Source organism: Zonotrichia leucophrys, chromosome 4, assembly GCF_028769735.1.
Source record: "Zonotrichia leucophrys gambelii isolate GWCS_2022_RI chromosome 4, RI_Zleu_2.0, whole genome shotgun sequence".
Classification (NCBI taxonomy): domain Eukaryota; kingdom Metazoa; phylum Chordata; class Aves; order Passeriformes; family Passerellidae; genus Zonotrichia; species Zonotrichia leucophrys.
The window spans coordinates 1,645,137-1,665,011 of record NC_088173.1 but is presented as its reverse complement, the minus strand read 5'-3'; the positions used below and the strand labels follow the sequence as shown (position 1 = coordinate 1,665,011).

General features: G+C 38.8%; 1 protein-coding gene across 6 annotated transcripts in view; it reads left to right on the top strand.

Annotated features, from left to right (window-relative positions):
* ZFYVE28 (zinc finger FYVE-type containing 28) overlaps positions 1-19,875 on the top strand; it is a 180,132-nt gene that overhangs the window by 85,010 nt on the left and 75,247 nt on the right. For all 6 annotated transcript variants that reach the window (XM_064710207.1, XM_064710206.1, XM_064710205.1 and 3 more), the window contains one exon: positions 12,813-12,953. Coding sequence is in view for 3 of the 6 variants with exons in the window: in XM_064710206.1 (XP_064566276.1) it covers positions 12,813-12,953 (141 nt within the window). In the remaining 3 variants the exon portion in view is untranslated. The remainder of the gene's footprint in view (positions 1-12,812; positions 12,954-19,875) is intronic.

Genomic DNA, 19,875 nt, shown 5'->3' with positions numbered 1-19,875 from the left:
CAAGTTATATTCTTTTGCCTGTCATTTCCAGTTGATAAATTCTGGACTTCCTTTTTCTTTCAAATAAATAAACAAAGTAAATAAAATTTCTCTCAACACACACTTAGATTATGGATATTAGTCACGGTTTTGAATGGTGTTTGTGTTCACAGCACAATTTTGGGATGGGATACATTAACTTCAGAGATGGTGTTATCTTCCTGAACAGTACCTTTAATTGGATGTGCTCTCTTTTAGCCTGTCTTGTAATGATTTTCTATTAATATCATTAATAATTACAAATAATGTAAAAAAAATAGATCAAGGAAAACAAATAGCAAAAAAATCTGAATTATGGTATGTTGGTATGAATATATGCAGTAGTAAAGGAACTCCCTGTCAGTCTTAACTCCATTTTCTTTGGAAACAAATGCTGTGTTTCACCTATAACTTGGTAAGGAAAAGCAATATAGCATTAGAAATCGTAAACTATTCAGTACATGAAGAAACTAGACTAGATGAAGTAACTGCTTGGAGGAATAACCAAAAACGTTTTACTGTAAGACTTTTCAATTAATTGCTTTGACTGTGTTTGTAGGATGCAACAAAAGTGTAAAATATCGGTCTCCTTTAAGTATTTTTCCACAGTTCCTTGGGTCATGTGTATTAAAAGCAGGAGGTTTGTGTTTAATAATGCATTGAGATGTTTTCAGATCATCATTGGTAGTCCCTGAAGCTCTGCAGGCATTTTCAGTCTGCAGGCTTGCCCGTGTCTTGCACACTGGATTTTGGAAATGAAAGCAGAGCTGTGGCTCAGGTGTGGTGCAACCACTGCTGGAGGGAGCAAAACAGAAAAAGCTGGAGCTAAATTCAGATGCAAGGCAGTTTGTCTCTAAGGTAGCAAGAAAGGGCAAAAAAGAGGTTTTTTTTTTTATTTCAGTAAGCTTTAACTGATGTCTCTTGCCTTCAGAAGGAAATTTTGCCATTATTCCCCTGGCAGATCTAGAGGGATCTGGAGATCTTGTCTTTGAACCTTGGAATGGAACAACAAAATACTGATTGGGCTGGAGAGATTCGTGTCTGGTGTAGGCAAGACCTGTGTGGGAAAGAACTTGCAGGTTCTGACCTTCACTTAGCATTTGTTACACAAAACAGAAAGGCTAGAGCAGGAAAAATGAGGAATAGGAGAATGCCTTTGGTTGCTCTTGTCTCGTCTAGAGCAAATTGCCATGGTGTAGGTAAGTAATGGGATTGTGTGAGTGTAGGTTAGAAAACTGTGCAAGTCAGGCTGGATGCAACTGTTACTGGTTGTTTTTAGACCAGTCTTGAAATTAATGGCAATGATTAAGAACTTGGATTTTATGTTGCTTAGGGAAAAATATTCACTGTTTTGCAGCTGAAAAGAAATTAATAGCTTTGATCCAAGACTGCATTTATGCTGAACCTTGTGTCAAATGAAATATTCACAGTGAAACCAATGGAAGAGTTTAACTTGTTATGTATTGAAATAAAAGCTAAAGCCACTCCAGCAGGTGTCCTTCCTCAAGGCTTTGGAAGCACTGGAGTACTTTGCTCCATTACATGTGAGGTGTCTTAAGCCTTTCTGTGGTTTTGGTACGGTCCCCAGTTAGTGTTCATTTCTAGAGCCTGACTGGACTGTAGAGCCTGCATAGTGCAGGGATGGTAGAGAAGATAAAGGTTTCTACTGTCTGCTAATAAAGGTCTGCAGCAGGTGTTTACATTGAAATAGAAGTCAATTTTTACTTATGAGCTGGTATTTTTGCATTACTTAAGCTAACTTTGTTTTTCAAACATCACATTTCTCCTTTTTGTGGTGTCTCCAATGTAATGTTGTTTTTCAATAGTATTATCAAATACAGTAAAGGAAAACTAGTTTGAATCATATTCCTTCCAAGGGATTGTAAATATTACAGTAAGCATTACTGGTAATGAATTTCCTTTTAGCATCAGTTCTGCAATTAATGCCTTTGTCTCTTCTGCCATTTAGCATTCTATAGAAATACCTGGCAATCAGAAGTTTGCAGAATGCATCTGGGGAAAACCAACAGTTATGTAAAAGCAATATTGCTGGTCAATAGAGGGTAATGGGCAATGGAGTGTATGTATAATAGCTCCTCTGAAAGCTGTTGCTGAGAATGTGGGGAAAGTGTCCATTCATTAAATAGGTGGTGCCATAATTATGCAGGTTTTTATAAGTACCTGAAGAGGCAGCAGCCAGGTCAGAGGAGCTTGATCTTTCCAAAAGAAACAATATGTGATTCTTAAATACTTGTACGAATCACTTATATGATTGACTAGAGGATTTGGGGTATTTTTTTGTTTTGTTTTGTTTGGATTTTTGTTTTATTGTTCCTCTTAATAAATGGATACAGAACTGTTGATATTAAGCATAAAAAGCATTCATGGTTGCCTTTAAGTTCTGCTTAGTTTTTGTGCATTCTATGTCTTGATTTAAAAGGAGCAGTTTGGGGTGGAGAATAGCTGAAGACTGATAGAGCTTATCCAGCATGCATGCTGATGAGGAGAACTGGTCAAACTCAAACTGTGTGCTGAGCTAGCACAGAAAACAGCAATAGCTGTACAAACCCATTTGTCTCCCAGGAGAGATTTTCTGCGTGACCAGGAGACCAAGGACAGACCTTGAGGATATTGTCTGAAAAGACCTGTGAATGCCTAATTGAGCAAAAAAAACCCAAAAACTCAGTTTAGCAGGGAGTGGGAGCAGGGTGCATGGGAGCCTTCTGCCATGCACTAGCATCCAGCCAGTTTCCTGTCTACAGCAAATACCTGCTTTTTGTGTACTTGAATATATTTTGTTGTTGCTGGACTGCCTCAGAACTTTTAAACGTGGTTTAAAGTTCTGTGTAGTCCTGCTGTCGGTCGGTCTGTCTGTCTGGTGCCTTTCCTCTGCCTTTCTTTTTTTCATGTTCTGGTAATTTTCAAAGCCACTATTCATGCTCAAGTGTGCTTGGAAAAAGGGTACTGATCACAGTATCAAGTCCTTAAAAGCAATGAAATCCCTAAAAGTTCCCTAAAACTTCAGGTAGGCTCTACCAACAAGGAAGTGGGGTCTTTCTGCATAGAGAGATGGTTTTAAATCCTTGAGGTTGAGGGCTGTGTCTGCAGTGTTTTCCTGGTTAGACATGGGTGAATCTCCACACCTGAGTGCTGTGCTCAACATGGGACAAGCAATCACTGAACCTTGCTGTTACCTGGAAAACTGAGTAGGAAACAGTGTGGCTGATGATGGCACTTGGAAAGCTACTTGCTTATGGGATTTAGCTGAAATAGTGGAAATAAGATCAAAAGATTTACTTGTGCAAACATTCATTTGAAGTTATTGTCAGAAGGCAGAAGCTGGGAAAAGTTTCTGTGCTGAGGGCTGTACAAGCAGTTTCTTTCATCACCAGGTTTGAACAGATGCACTTGGAAACAAAGTTTTGATGAAATCTTTTTGTTGCAATGATTGATTGTGCTACTGATATGATGCCAAGGTAGTTAAATCCCAAACATCTGTCAAAGTGTTCAGCTTGAGTTTATTGAAAGTCTCCTACAAGGCAAATGAGATTATGTATGAGCAGCTTTACACAGATGATGGTGCTTTTATTAAAATATGACATGGAACACCTCAGACTTACCCTGAGTTTGCTGAGCCGAAAAAAAAAAATAAAAAAGTGCTTTGAACATGAAGAAACTGAGGAATGTGCTCTGCCTGTTAATACCTGAGAAGGAGTGGAGCAACACTTCTACAGTTAGCAGGTTTCAACTTGCTGGGTCAGTTTCCCCTCTTTTTGGAGCTTTGTCTGTGTTCTGATTAAGACATTTTTGTTATGATCTAGAAGTAAAAAACTATGTATGACATGTTGTTCAAAATGAGTTAGTTCTGAACAGCAAAGCAAAATTGATATTTTACCAGGTCAGCTAAGCATGACCAAAATACTGCTAACTATAGAAGTGAGAAAGAAAAAAAATTATTCAGGAATGTGTGTGCTAAAAGGTGGCAGCCGAAAAGAGTCTTCAAAACAGTCCTTTAACTGCATAAATAGGTTGCTTGAGATTGTTGGGTTTTTTCATTTATTTGGTTTAGTTGTTTTTTTTTAGAATAAAAGTCTGGTTCTGAAAGGAAAAAAGGTTATAGCAACATAATAACTCAGGAGAAATTAACGTGTTAGACAAGTCTAAGAGGTCATTACTGGCCCAAATATTTAGGAGTTTTATAAATATTTAGACACATCCATTAGACATGGTATAAGGTAACTAGAGTGAGTTGAAAGTCCTCTAATGTGGTAAGTTAAGATGCAGTGTGACAGGATGGTTTGCAGGACAAATTGCTGGGTGCCACTTCCAAATGCCACAGGATTCCTCTGTGCGAGCTGGGGCTGTACATCTGGAATTGGACATAATCAATCTACAAGCCCAGGGAGCTAAATTGGCTCTTTTTCCTTGATAGGTAACAAATCACTAAAAGCAGTGCAGGATCAATTTTGTTTGCAGAGATGCCTAGTGTAATGTTTAAATACAAAAACCTAGACAAATCTAAAGCAAACTGCATAAAAGCATTTAGGAAAAAAAATTGAGTGACTTGTATATTTCAATATGTATCCTGACAAGCTGAATTTGTGTCTAAGTAAATATTTATTCTTTAAACTTGATTGTTCTTGTAACAGCTGAGAATGAAATCTGATTAGCTGAAGGTCAGACTCTGAGCCATTAGCTGCTGGGGGAGGCTTTGGGTAAGTGTTTTACAAATTCAGAGGAGTGGGCTGGCCTTGTCTGGCTGCTGGGTGCCCACCCAGCCGTTCTCTCACTCCTGTGCACAACAGGCCAGGGGAAGAAAATAGGATGAAAAAGCTTGTGAGTCGGGATAAAGACAGGGAAATCACTCACCAGTTGCCATCATGAGCAGAACAGATGCAATATGGGTAAGGCATCTGTGGTAGTGTGTTGTTAAGTTTCTTGTGTTATTCCCCCAATTTATGTATTGTTCTCCCCTATTATGTGTAAAATGGTTTCGTTCCCCCAGTTTTTCCCGCCACTGCTAGCCTGTCAGCTAAGTTGCTATAGCAACTGCTATTCATAGTTGCCGATGTGTAATTGCTCCTCCCCTGGTTTCCCTTATAAGTGAAAGTTGTTTCCTCCCTGTCCAGTCAATCACCCCCTTTCTCCTCCCAGGTTTCGAGAACCTTCTCCTCTCTGGAGATGGTGGCTGGCTGGGGTCCCAGGACACCTCCTTTACCTTTTGATTATTGGTCTCCATGGAGTGTCAGTTCTGTGAAGTTCATCCCCTCACCTTTCCTGATTGGCTCTGTCTGTACCCACCTCCCTGCTTTATAATCCTGTTTTCACCCCCTATGAAGAAACTTTTTCCCGGATGGTTTCCCGGTGTTTGGATGCGGCATCACCTTCAATAAACCGATGTTTAACCCCCGGGAAATGGTCAGCTCCGTTCCTCCCCTATACCAGCGGTGTGAGCCAGTCCGCAGCCAGCACAGCCCGAGGCCCTCAGACGCCGAAGGGCGCTGGCCAGGAATTGCAGAGGGGCGTCGGCCTTTCGCCCTCAGCTAGCCGGACTCTAAACTTCGGGCCACATACGTTCTCCTCCGCAGAGGCATCCTTGAAGGTTCCCCACTCCTCTCTTGGTACAAGTGGCTGCTCCATCACTCCCCTACAGCAAAACCCCTTTCTCTTTTGAGGTCCATGTTCCTTCCTAGAAATCAAGGCTGTGACTCAGCTGCAGAGCACTCCTGTTCTGCAGAATAGATGTCCAAGAGGTTCAGTAATTTGTATTCAGCATATGCTGGTGTGCTTCTCCCAGAAAATATGGGTTGGAGCACATGCTTTTCCAGATGAGTAGGATGAACCCTCAGAAATAGAAACTGTACACTGACTTGATCCATCATGCGTGAGAACCCACAGCATGGCAGTCTCAGATGTTTGGTACTTGAGTTAAGCATGCCCATTATAAGGTTTTCCTTTCTGAGGAGTTTGAATTATACCCAATGTAGAGAACATGGGAAAAATTCATCCACCTGATTTTTGTTGTCCTATGAATCACTATCTCACTGGGGTTGTTTGTTTTGTCTTTTTGCTTAAGGTGCTGCTAGCATTTTATTGTGTTAACAAGCTGTTCACCTGTCTTTCTTTTTTGTGTAATGGTATTCTATAGATAAACACAGAGCAGCTGGCAAAGCTTTAACCAGGCTGTAGCTTTTTTCACAGAGCCTTTTTTTACCTATCCTCGTGATCAATTACCAATTGTTGTCTTCATCTCTGAATCCTTTTTCTTTTTATGCATGTGCAACACTAGCGTAAGACTTCATGACATTGTACAAAATATGACTGTTGAGGGATTGTTTTCCCTTTTTTTCTTCAACAGATAGCACTTCAGATAGTAGACTAAAAGGAAAATACCACAAACTAAGTAAAAACCCAGATTCAAACAACCCCCCCAACTATTTACTTGGAACAGCAGTTGCTTTTTCATTTAGTATGAAGAAAAATTTTTGCTGCTAAACCTTCTGACAGTTAAATGCCAGAATTTTTGACTCACCTGCTTGTTGGAGTATTACTGTTTCTTCTTGCTATTTATCAGCATTTGGAAATTAATGACAAATTCCAAGTGCCTGTCCAAAGGAAGGATGTGAATACACTTGCTTACATGTGAGGTGAGAAATAAGCAGATGTAACAACTTGCTGATAGCTCTTTTTGAAGAAGTACTTTCGGACTTAGGAATTTGTCAATTGCCAGTTAAACACTGCAACTGTGACTGGTGTAAAAAGTTGTAAATTAAGTTTCTGTTGCTGTAAGTACATTACATTTTCATAGTGGGGAGAAGTAAACTTTGCACTTTGTGCCTAATTCCTGTGACTTTTGAATAATTTTTTTTCCAGATAATGTTATGTAGTTAGTTAAAATTTTAGCTTAAAACTAGTTATATGCAGAATCATTTGTAAGTTTTGAAAACACTGAATTGGCTCATCAGTGCCTTTATTTAAATATCTAGGGCCTAATTCTGCCTTTTGCACAGACCACATTGCCACCTGGTACAAGGAGTTGTTTTCCAATACAGAAGCATTATTTTCTGTACACTGCAGACAGAAGCAAGCTTCTGACCTATAGCTTTCATGAATTCTCATCCTAAAGGGAATGTGCTTTCTCTTGGGAAGTCCCTTTAAAAAATTTTGTGCTGTGCAGTAATTTTTCATGTTTGGGACTGTCTGATAATGACAGTACTTATTTTGAGAATTGGAAAGTTTGAGGTTGATCCTGTGCCTCTTTCCTTTCCCTGAAAATGTGTAGGCAACAGATTTAGACTGAGAACAACTGGACTCTCCTTCTTTGAGACACACTACTATTATGACCTGCCTCTGAGGCAGGCGGAGATTCCTATTAATAAAATCCTTGGGCTGAATTACAGTGAAAAGACTCTGAGTGACCAGTGTGTTTATGAGGCAGGTTTATTTTAAAACAATTCGGTTGCAGTGGAAACTATGTGGGCATTTTGTTTCTCTTCTACGAAAGTATAAAAATATCACAAAATATGTAAGGAAAAGAAAGAGAAGGATAAGAGCAGATAGTTGGAGGAAAGATGACACCACCTGTGGGTCCAGTGGTGAGGCTTGATTACTGTTTTGCTGTTCTAGTGTTCACAGATGTGATCCCTTGGGAGTGGGGACCCATGAAACCAAAAGTTTGTCAGGTTATGTACACTCAAGCTGGCATGGAAATGCCTGGATCCCTTCCTGGGTGAGATTCCCCAAGTCTCATGCCACACTATGGGCTGTGTACAGTGCTCTGATGGAGAATTCCCAAAAAGAGTGAGGGAGCACTTTTAGGTCCTGGCTAGTCTTGAGCCCCTCTCTTGGCCCTGTCCACTCCTTGACCCCACTTCCATGCTTTTCCACTTTATTTCGTGTGCTCACCATGGACCTAAATGGGAAAATGAGCTCCAGAAAGGTGCTGCCCTGTGTTTGCACAGCCCCCATTTCCAGGCACATCCTGTTCTGACTTTCTCACTTGAGTGAGAGATGGGTGTTTGAGGCATAGCCATGCATTAACTCCTTACTGTCCAGGCTTTTAAAACAGCCCTTTCCCATACCACAGGGGAATAAAGGAAGCTGCATGGATGCAAGGCAGTTACACTGATGTGAACGTGATGGCCTCTCTCTAAAACTTCTCACTTCAGCTGTTAGTGCTGTAGCAGAATAGGAGTAGTTGAGCTCCTGTTTAACCTTCCTGGTTAAGGAATGGTTGTGTCATTTGGACCCTGCAGCAGTTAAAAGTATTGCACGTGTTCTGTCACCAAATATTGTGCTGTGGTTGTGAGGGGGTTCATACAATGTGTAATAAAATACATGTATTTGTGTGAAATGCACCTTTTACCAAGTGCTCCTTGAAAAGTTACCCCAGTGGATGTAGGTTTACTTTGTTCCCGTCTCAAAAGGCAATCTAGATTTACCATCAGCAAAGGCATATAATTATTGCTTTTCTCTATAGTTTTGTTCCATAGGGATCAAGTCAGGGTTCCTGAGTGTGTGGCAGAAAAACAAATGCTTAGTGCTGGAAGAGTGCCAGTGAGCAATGGGAGATCTGGAGCTTTTCAAGTCCATGGAATTTATTTTAAGCAAGGTTGGGTTTTAGCTGTTGTTCTGAAGACTTTAGATCAGCAGCTCAAAAATGGTGGATATTATTTTCCAGAAGGCAGCTGGCAGGCTTCAGAAGATAGTGCAATCACTAGCTGGGATCTTGCTCATTTGCATGGTTCCCTTGCTTCTGTTTCTTCTTTGGCTTATTTGGGATCATTATGTTTTCTTGTGGTGGTGGTGGCTGCATTCCTGTTGCAATCTCAGGGGAAGAAAAAACCTGAAGAAAATGTGTACTTCTCTACAAAGGATCATGGGAACCTGGGGAGAATTTCCCTTTAATGTTCAAATTGTGGGCTGCTGTCAGGTCTAAGATGACACATGTTTTATGTTACTCAAAAAGAGGTGGTATTGATACTTGAAAGCTGCTGTTAAAGGTCATGCAAAAAGTACTTGCAATTTTCTTTCAAAAAGGAATGTGTCCCTAAGAACCACCCTTGTGTCTGTAAATGCAATTTTCAAAATGATTCTTAGATTCCAGAATTACTGTGTGGTTTGAGATTGTTCTGTTGGCACCCTGGTTTCTTGTTAGTAGTTTATTTTTTGGTCTCTTTCCCATGTTGGGAAGTCTGTGCTAAAATTTTTCCTCTGTTGGTTGCCACTATTTTTTAAGGAGAGTTTCTGGTTTTGATCTTGTTTACAAGATGTGAGAATGGCAACTTTTCCTTTGATAACATGCAAGAAATAATTCTACAGACCTGTTATTAATCTAATAACCTGTAACTGGCTAACATGTCTCTTAAATTAAGACTTTTTTAACATTCTCTTATAGTCCATTTAAATCCTCTTTGAAAAATCAGATCAGAATTCATTATGCAATAAACTGAACTAACCTAATCCTAGTTCATTGGTCAGACTTGATTGTGGGGGCCTGAATATATGTTGTATTGTGGGATCTGTGTGGGTCCGAGTTGCTCCAAACGAGCTGCAGCTGCAGGGTCCTTAGTTGGGCAGCAGCTGTAGCTCGTGAAGGTAACTGAAATAAATAGGGGTGGGTCAAGAGCCCAGGAGGAGCCCCTGAGAAGACAGGAAGGACTGTGCTGCAGAGAGGCAAGAACAACACGGCAGCCAAGATTACAACAACTGGTGACCCCGTGTGAAGACGAACACACAACCAAACATTGAAAGAAGGTATGGAATCCCCCGGACAGCCAAGAGCTGTGGCAGCCTGAGAGCTGGGACTTTGGAATATAATATGGCCTTTGAATTAAGGAGCTGTAGCAGCAGAAAGCTGGAAGAATATGGCCTTTAAAGAAAAGAGCCTTGGAACATCTAAAGACAGCCGAGAGCTGTGGCAGCCTGAGAGCTGGGACTGTATAGGGATATGCATATATTCTATGTATGTATCTAGGACAGCTGAGAGCTGGGCCTGTATGCATATTGTAATTGTATAATTGTTAAAAGAAAAGGGGGGAAATGTGGGGGCCTGAATATATGTTGTATTGTGGGATCTGTGTGGGTCCGAGTTGCTCCAAACGAGCTGCAGCTGCAGGGTCCTTAGTTGGGCAGCAGCTGTAGCTCATGAAGGTAACCGAGATAAATAGGGGTGGGTTGAGAGCCCAGGAGGAGCCCCTGAGAAGAAAGGAAGGAGTGTGTGGCAGAGACTGGAGAAGAGCCCCAGCAGAGAGAAGCAAGAACAACACTGCAGCGAAGATTACAACACTTGATGGGTAAAGCCAGAGTGTAACAGTTCAGTAGTTCTTGCAACTTTTGCATATGGACAGTTCCATACTGACTTTGTGGATGACGGGCAGACATCTTCTGATTTTGCTATCTGATCTGTTGAGTGGAACTTACTCAAAAGTAAAAATCAGTAAAATAAATATTCAGTCAGTGATCTTTCACAAAATAATGGTGTATTATTATATAACATGGTTAAATGTGTGTTATTTTGTTTGGTTGGAGGTTTTTTTGTTTAATTTGTGATGTGCTGATCCCTGTTTTGGTACGGGCTGGAATGATAATTAGTGTACAGCATACAAATGAGGATAGCAAGTTTTGACCCGTATATGAAATGATGGTTTCAAATCTGTGGAGAATGTTCTCCAGTGGTGTGATACTTTGTGCTGGCAGTAAAGATCCTCAGGATAACCTGGGCCATTTATTGGGCTGAATGTGTGGAATATAAAGAGAAATTAGGCAGAAGGAATGCAAGGTGTACTTGCAGAATGAGATTCCTGCCTGGAGAGGCTGTTGGGATGATAACAGCAGTATCACCACGTCCAGAAAACCTTCCTGTGCAACTAAACAAAAATTCTCCCCAGAAATCCCAAACCCATAAGTGCGTCCCACAGTGGTGACATGGTTGAAGGGGTTACAGCAGTCAGTGAAAACAGAAATTAGCAAATAGAATTAATGCTGAATAAGGCAAAATTTGGTGAAGTCCACCAAATCAAAACAAGCGCTTGGATGCATTAATTTGTTGTGAAATGGGATTATTTCCTGAAACAAACTTCCAGGCTAAGTGGTAGGATCTCCATGAGATGTTTTCAAATTAAGTCTTTCTATTAATTTTAGTACCTAACCATGGGAATTGCTAATTCTCATTCTGCCAAAGAATAATAAGGAATTTGGATTAAATTATTTGAATCATATTTTACATAAACTGAAAATAAAAATTGGCGTTGTACATGGCACTATCCCTAATTTTCTGTTACCTAGTGCAGTAAATTGAATTAGTAAACTTCTGTTTTATTTGCTTTAAGTGGCCCCCTGTGAAGAGGTTTAGAGTTTCATGCAGTTTCATCTTGCCAGGGACCACATACGATTGACACAATTAATCAAAGATCACACTACTAATCCACACCAAACATAACACAGTTGAGAGAACTCAATTAAAACTTCTGTTCCTCCAGTTGAAAAAATCAGCCACGTGGGAGCTCTGTCTCAGGCATGCTTGTTTTGCTTGAGACCAGTCTTAATAAATTGCCTTATTTTGCCTCTGCAATGCAATTTAGATGCTTAAAAGTCAGCAGTCATGCTTTGTCACAATTCCATACACACACTCCTGCATCTTTGTTTATTGTCTAGAGGGTTTTAATGGTTGTGGATAAATGCTGAAGGAAAACATAACATAAAAATCAGAAATAATAAAATCATCGGGTAGAGAATGCTTAAAGAAATGCTTTACTAAGCTTGACTATAAATACAGAGATTTAGAACTAAACATAAAATTTAGTAGTAGAGTAATTGCATGATCTCCCTCTTATTATCCTTCATTTTAAATTTTGTTTGTTTCCCTGACCATATATCACAAGCTTTATTCTTCTCCCTGGGCACCTTTATATCAGGGCTATAGTGAAGACACTATTCAAGAGTGTACATTTTTGACAGCTTACAATTAAGATGTTGGAACCAGAACTCCTAGCTGTTAATGTTCAAAAAAATTATTTTATGGTTTAAAACTTTACTATTAATATTTCTCAGTGTTTTTGAGGAGGCATTCCTTTATTTGTTTGGTCTTTTTTATTGTAGTTACTTTGTTTTAATGTGGCCAGAAATAAATTGTGATGATTCTGTTCTTTGCCACCTGAAAGGCTTGTGACATCATTTTCTCTCTGTAATGCCTTGTTTAGGGATATTATTATTATTAGTGTTATGAAGTGCATCTGTCTGACCCTGGTAGATTCAGTACCTTTCTCTTCTGTGGCTTCATTCTTGTGATGCTCAAAGGGAGGATTCTGACCATGCTGCAAAGGTTCCCATGGTGCTTGATGGATTATCCCATTGCTTGACAGGTTTGGGGGGTAGAGTTAGTTTGTTTTAACTTGGAGAGCATCTTTGTCTTGTTCTGCCTAGAGCTGAAGTCTGCTTCTGTTTAATAAACAAACCTTCTGATTCACTTGTTGACTCCTCCAGATAATTATGCCTCAAGAAGTGAGAATGCCAGGGTGGTTTTGCAGATAATGGTAGCTGAGTAATGTCTCAGATTTATTATGTGAGATGTTTTTTGAGAAGTTTTTTTTTTTTTCTTCAAAGTAGAAAAAAATTTTGTGTGAGTGTAAATAATCTCAATATCATTATTTTCCATGCTGCTATACTGCTTATCTGACTTATATGTTCAAAAAAATCACACTAAATACAACTAGCTGAAGTTGTGTTTTAGGTTTTGGGACTGGTTTGGTTTTTTTTGCAATAGTAATGTAATTTTGTCCATGTCTCCAATGCAGAGAACAGACCCTCAGCTCCTTGCTCAGTTCTACTATGCTGATGAGGAACTAAACCAAGTGGCAGCTGAACTGGACAGTTTGGATGGAAGAAAGGACCCACAGAGATGTACCCTGCTGGTCAACCAGTTTCGCTCCTGTCAGGTAATCAAAGTGGCAACTTCCTGATTTCAATGGGATTTTCATGTACATTTAATGTGTTCCATTAATTTGTTTTTGTATCAGTTTTTATTGTCAGAGCTTTTTAAAATGAACCTTTGTTAGATACATGCCTTGCATTACTTTAAAGGGTATATTCTTGAAAATACTATCCATAAATTAAATTTCCTACATCTCATTTAAGAGTGTTGATGCTTTCCCTGAATAAGAATACACATTATAACTTTGTTTCCTTTATATGAAATAAGCTTACAGGGCATGAGGCATGTTTCAAAATTTCAAGTAGCAAAAAATAGGCGTGTCATTTGTAGCTGCTCATCTTTCATGCCTCATGAATCTCAGAGTTTTTCATTAGTAAATGAACAACATTCAGAGGGCTATGTTGTGTTTAGGTAATTCAGATTTTTAGAGGTAGAAAGAATCTACATTTTTCTACCATTCATATTTACATGAATGCTTTGATATTTCCTCTCCCAGTCACACGCAAGAATTACAATTTAAACTGGAGTAGGTTCAAGTCCAAAATACATGATGCTCAGGTGCTATGAGGATTTCTGTATGAAAAGTAAATGTTTGCTGTCACTTTAGGACAATTTTAAGTGGAAGGACCATAGTAATAAATATACATTTACATCTCCAAGTAAAATATGATGCAGTTAAGCATAAAGAATGTATTTTGATTCACCCTCGCTAAAATTTCTTCCTGTTACTCCTCATAAAATGTACTAAACTTCATTATGTGGAAAAATTTCATCACTAATCATGTTACAATGAGTTTCAAGAAAAGTGCTCTGATCATTGTAGGAAGTGTTCACATTAGGTTAGCTGAATCTGTTGAAAAGAAAACAGTCAGGTGCTCTGTGTTTGCTTCCAAGAAAACTAAATTTCACAAATTGCAGCTTTTTGAAGTGCTTACAGAGAAAGAGTAGACAGTGATTGTGTTGTTCTGTCAGAAACAATTTTAATACTTCTGTTGACTTTGAATATCTTCACAATTTCCTACTGTATTGTTCCTACAGAAAAATGTGAGTTTAAGGGATTACCAAAGTGGAAGCTGTAAGTTTATTGACAATTAAAAATGCTGTGACTTGGATGAAAAAAAAAATAGATGTGAAAGTTGCCTTCAGGGGAAGACTTCAGTCTTCTGTATGACAGATCAGTTGTACTCAAACCACACTTCACAGATATTTATCTGACTTCTGCAAAACCTCCAGCAGTGGATGTTCCACAAACTTTCTACTCAAATTCTTTCCAGACTGGCAGGAAAGGTTTCCTGATATTAAGGGTGGGTTAACACTATCATTGTGCAAGACAAATCTCCTTGGTTGTTTTATCCTTGGCAGTGACAATTTATTCCCTGTTTCCCTGCAGGCACACAGGCTTTCTGATGTGTTTCCTGTAGTATAGGCAGACCTGAAGGGCTGTTCTAATAAAAAAAATCTTCTCTGAATGTTTCACCTGTAGGAGTGCAGGAAATGCAGACTCTGACTGCTCCTTGGTCAGTTTGCTTGGCTTGTTCTGTAGTGATTCACTACCTTGTGACTCTTATTATCTTCTGATGTCTGGTAATTTCATTTGCCAAACAGATTGCTGTTACTAAAACAATCTGTTGCTAGAACTGAAAGAAAGGATGGAGGATTTTTTTTATGTAGCTATTTTTGTAATTTGTAGATTTAAAAGTTCTGTAGAATAGGTCAAATGTGATGTCAAAAATGGCTTTGCTTAATTAGATTTTACATTATTTTGTAGTACTTTGTGTAAATGCAGTGGTTTTTGGTTTCTTTTAAGAATTTGTCCTGTAATTTCTAAATGAGAGAAGGAACAGTGTTTTAGTAAGGACTCAAAATGTAGATATTTCCTGACCAAATTTTACACAGTAGGAGGAAAAATTGGTTTTAGCCTAAGGTGTGTTGGGGTTTGAGAGTGATGGAGAACCAACAGCCAGCCCTGGGCTCAGAGTTGTGGTGGGAGGTTGTGCATGTAAAAGGAGGGTAACAGCTGCATTGTGCAACGCCTCTGGTGTCTGCAAAAACTGTCATGCAATTCTGAGACTTTTTCTTTGGAAATGTGCACTTTCTGACTCTTCAAGCAATGCTTTTGAAAAGTACTTTGTGACCACAGAACATAGTTTATCAGACTCCCAGTCTTTGCATGATTTTTTTTCCTATTTTGTGCGAGCTTTTCCATGGAAACCGTAGTTTTAAGATCTCCAGATTACTCCCAATTTTTATCTCCATGAAATTTAGAGTCATAGCATTTCTATCAGATTTTAGTGGTTTTTAGGGACAAGGATTTCTAAAATTCCATGTCCTATCTTGGCATCTGTTTTTTAAATTAATTCATTGTTCCTGGGTTACTTATTTTCGTATCATTGACTGCTAGTGTCTGCCTGATTAACAAATTGTTTTTCAATTTTATTTTTACCAGCCTTTAAATTAATGTGATTTTTTTTTTTTTTAAATGCTAACAAGTCTTACAAACTGTGATTCTTCTTGGAGAGAGGTTGGGTGTGATGTTGGCTCTGAAGAGTCATGATTTAAATCCTTGTGTCTGTTCTGTACTTTTGATGGTTTTGCTAGAGAACTCCAAGTTTGCTGTAGCGTGTGAGCAGACAGACAAACCAGAAGATCTCTGCCTAAAGGATGTAACACTTCCTAGTGGACACACTTCAGGTTTTCTGTCTTAACAAAACTGGCAGAATTAGTCAAGGCAGGTTGAAGATATGGTGCATTGTGGATGTGCAGAGAACTGCAGTCTTCAAGCCTGTTGATGCATCCTTAGTAAAGAACTGCAACTCTTAGTGTTGTCTTCTGCTTTGTCATAATGCTGTCTGCTGATAAGAATCACACTTTTTACAGTAAATTAACTCTTCAAAATTTCTGAGCATCTTGCAGCTTGGTTTTCAAATGCTGTGGGTTGACTGTACAGCAGGATGCTGAGTAGCATAATCCATGAGTAAGAGTGGAAAGATGAGTAAGAGAATGGTTTTCAAAGCTTTTCATTTTCACAATAATGTGATGTAACACTGTTTTCCAGTTATGGTAGCTTATTATAAAAATGCCATCCCTCATTTTGCCTTGCTGTTTGCATGTCAGTGGTAAACTATTGTGAAATCATAACATATCTATCAATACAGTATCTTGCATTTATTATGTGATTAATACCTATTCAACAGAATAAAACACTTCTTTACTGGTTTCTGTTAAGATGAACAATACCTAAAGTGTGCTGTGATGGATGATGAAAAGCTGTGTAAGTTTTTCTTAAATTAATCAAAAGATAGGTAGAATGTAAAACTTTGGTTTATTGAACTTGATTGATGGTTCTGGAAGGAAAATTGGTTTTTTTATTAAGAAAAACATCTCTGCATTGGTGAGTCTTCAGTAATACGCAGTGCTTGTTCATCTGAGGTTTTTTCCCTGCAACACAAATCATTGCAGTATTTTTATATTAGTGGTATAACAAGGTGTCCTTTCCTATGCTTTTCACAACATCACACAGTATTGAATTTTACAAGAAGTGATGGTAGCTCATGTACACTTTTGAATTATTCACTCATGCATTCACTATCATTCTCTAAATTAATTTGCTGTGATCGTTGCTGTTTTCACATTGATTAGTATTTTGTTAGTAGACTTGGTAAACTGGTTTAAACCAATTTATTGGCTATTTAAATGGAGTTGGGTTTATTGTTAAATATTACAAAAGTTCCTTTGTTTTGTTTTAGAGTAAAAAACCCCTTTGTTTCTAAAGCAGAGATTTGTTAGGACTTCACCACTAACAAACCTGTGCGTAGCAGGTGAGAATGTTTTTAGGATCATAGTCCTTGCTTGCTGTTTCAGTGCACTGAGAATTCCTTCTCTGTGTACAGTAGTGAGGTCTCAGAATAGCACATGAGTCAGCTCCAGCGTGGTTTTACCAGCGTTATTCCTGCAGATTGTGTCTCAGCTGTGTCTCTTGATCTGCTGGAGTGCACAAGGGAGGAATTTGCCCCATCAGGGCACTGACCTAGAGCAAACCATAGACTCTCCTGGCTGTGCTGTCCTTTTGCACTGTTCCACAGCACAGTAAAATGGGGAATTTGTAATATTTGTGAGACATGACTGTTTCTGGCTCACTGCTAGGAGTGATGGACACTGCATTGACTGGCAGTACATTACACTGGTTCTTCACTCCTTTCCTGCTGTTTGCCTTCTTGGGAAACACCTCCTGAATTACTGCAACTGGCAGCCCAGTGTTTCCAATTCAGCTTTACCAGTTCCAGTTTGCTGTAACATGAGGCTGTGAAATGCAGTCTTTAGTGGGCTGCCACCTGTGTAGGTCATTCCTTCATACAGTGCTGAGAAGGAGGCACCTGTGAACCTGAACTTTGTTACCCTCTGTAGCCTAAATAAGTGTTGCTGAGGAGTTGGAGCCCTCAGAGAAAGCTAATCATATTTGTGTTGTGTTTTATCACTTGTCTGTCTCAGTTTCTGTAGCAATACAAAATATGTGGTGAATTTTGTCAAAAATGCTATGTTTCAACCACACTTATCTCCATATTTCTTCAAGCTCAATTTAACAACTGAAAGCATCACTATGAAATGAGTTGACATACAAGTGTCAGTGGAAACGAAGCTTTGTCCTCACCATAAAGGAATATGTGTTCCAGGCTGAAGGAGCTTACTGTGGGGTGTGGATGATGTAAATTGATATAAAGATGATATAAATTAAATATGGCAAACAAGGAGTAAAGGAACAGTGCTGCTGGCAGCATACTTGGGGAATCTGCTTTGTCACAAGCTAAAATCGCACTCATAGGATAGTTTGGGTTGGAAGAAACCTTAAATATCAGCCAGCTCCAACCCCCCTCCTATGGGTCTGAACACCTCTCATTAGATTTCCCCAGCGTGGGGAGGGACCTTGCTCTTGGCCTTGTCGAATCAAAATTTTTACGCCAAAAGAAAATATATAGTCTATCTTTGAAATATGTTTTTTGTATATCTTAAAAGCTTAGCAATGTGATTTGCTTTCTGAAGAGGGAGATGGATGGATGAACAAGTCTAGAAGCGGGGAAGCTCTTTGTCTGGCACTGTGTTGTCTGACAAAAGCAGTGATTGTGTTTGATCATGGGTCACTTTAGGGGCTGGTTACCAATTTCAGCCTGATGGGGGATAGCATCCAGCTGTCTTTGACAGCAGCTTCCACCATGTATGTGGGCAGATTTCTGTATTGTTTTTTTATTTAATTAAGAAAACCTCGCAAGACACCAGCAACAGTAACACAAAAAAACCTCAAACAAAACAAAAAAACCCACAAACAACCAAAACAAAACCAAACAAATGAAAACAACAGGCCAGCAAAAATCTAACTCCAAACTAACAAAACTCCCAACATAACACCATCACACAGAACTGTGAAGCTGTTGCAGGGTTTGCAAATTGCTTGGTAACATTTCCAGAGTGGAAGAGAAACATGACTGAGCTGAGTAAATTGTCATAGAGCATGCATTGATTTCTCTGTAGTGGGAAATGGAAAGGCTCTTCAGTGTGTGACATTTGAGTTTTCTTATTATATATATTTAAAAATAAACAAAAGTTGATGTAGCATGAAATGACAACACAGGTGGTAATCAATAATGCACAAGGGTGAAACTCAATCTGGATTGACAAGTTGTTAAATAATGAAAAGAGAACTTATCTTTGTGTACAAAACACTATTAATTTTTTATCAGTGAAAAAGGGATGTGATTATATTATGTTAAATGGTGCATGCTGGGGTAGCCATAGGTTGTTGCTAAAGAGCTGTGATGCAAGGTTGTGCTGTACCATCTGCTCATGATGACCACAGTCATTGCATGCAAACTCCTGTGGAAAACCACTGCCTTTGGTGGATGAGGTAGTCATCCATATAAAACTTGAGGTGCTGACAGAAGAGCAAAATTAATATTTTATCTGTACTTCAATTAGAACAGTTTCTTCTTTTGGTCACAAGCTGTATTCAAATTTAAAAATACATTTATTCTTTGTGAAAGAGAACCCAGCTATAGAAGGCTCTTAATTTCAGAGGTATTGGAGTCTTCCAATGCTCAGCTTCAAAAGAAAATGATTTTTCATTTCTTAATGTATGATTATTTGCCCTTGATCATAGTTTTTATATTGCTAACAATTGGCACCTTGGTACCTTGAATGAGAATTGGCAGGGGGCCTGAGGCACAGGGGTGTCATTCCCAGAGCATTTGGAGGCTAAATGAGGACAATGGAGCCAGGTCATTTTAAGGCTGACTTTTTTGAGCCTTTGTGAAGTAAGATACTGTACCAGACCCAGTTATGTAGGAATTAATGTAATGTGATGTGTCTGACTGTCAGGGGCTTTACAGTTCTGCCACACTCTTCAGCAGTGCCATCAGAGGATTGCTGTCAGCTCTGCCATAGTGTGATTGGCTAAATTTTAATTATTTTTTTTTACTGTTGCAAAGAAAGATAGATTCTCGTATCAGCCACTGAATTTTTTATGTAGTCTGAATTGTTTATGTAGTCTCATGACTTAAATATGCTGCAATTTTCCTTCTTTTCTCCATATGGATGTGGTAGCTCCATGGTAGCTAGATTAACAATATGTGCAAATTATTTATTTTGTGATGTTTCTGTACTTGGGGATTAAGTCTCTTTCCTGTGCTAGAAGCTTTTTCACTTAATCGTATAGAAAAATCCCCTTTCTTTATTTATTTTTTCCTTTAATGCTGGGAAAGTATGATAAGAGACAAAAAGACAAGTCAGTAATTTTTTCAAGTCAGTTCTTAGCAGTGGAATTTAATTTTCATTGTGACCTTAACATACTTGAAATTTAAAGCCTGTTTTTTAATAAGAAATAATTAATTTCATAATAATGGATTATTATGAAGAATATTTTGTGGAATATTGTGCAA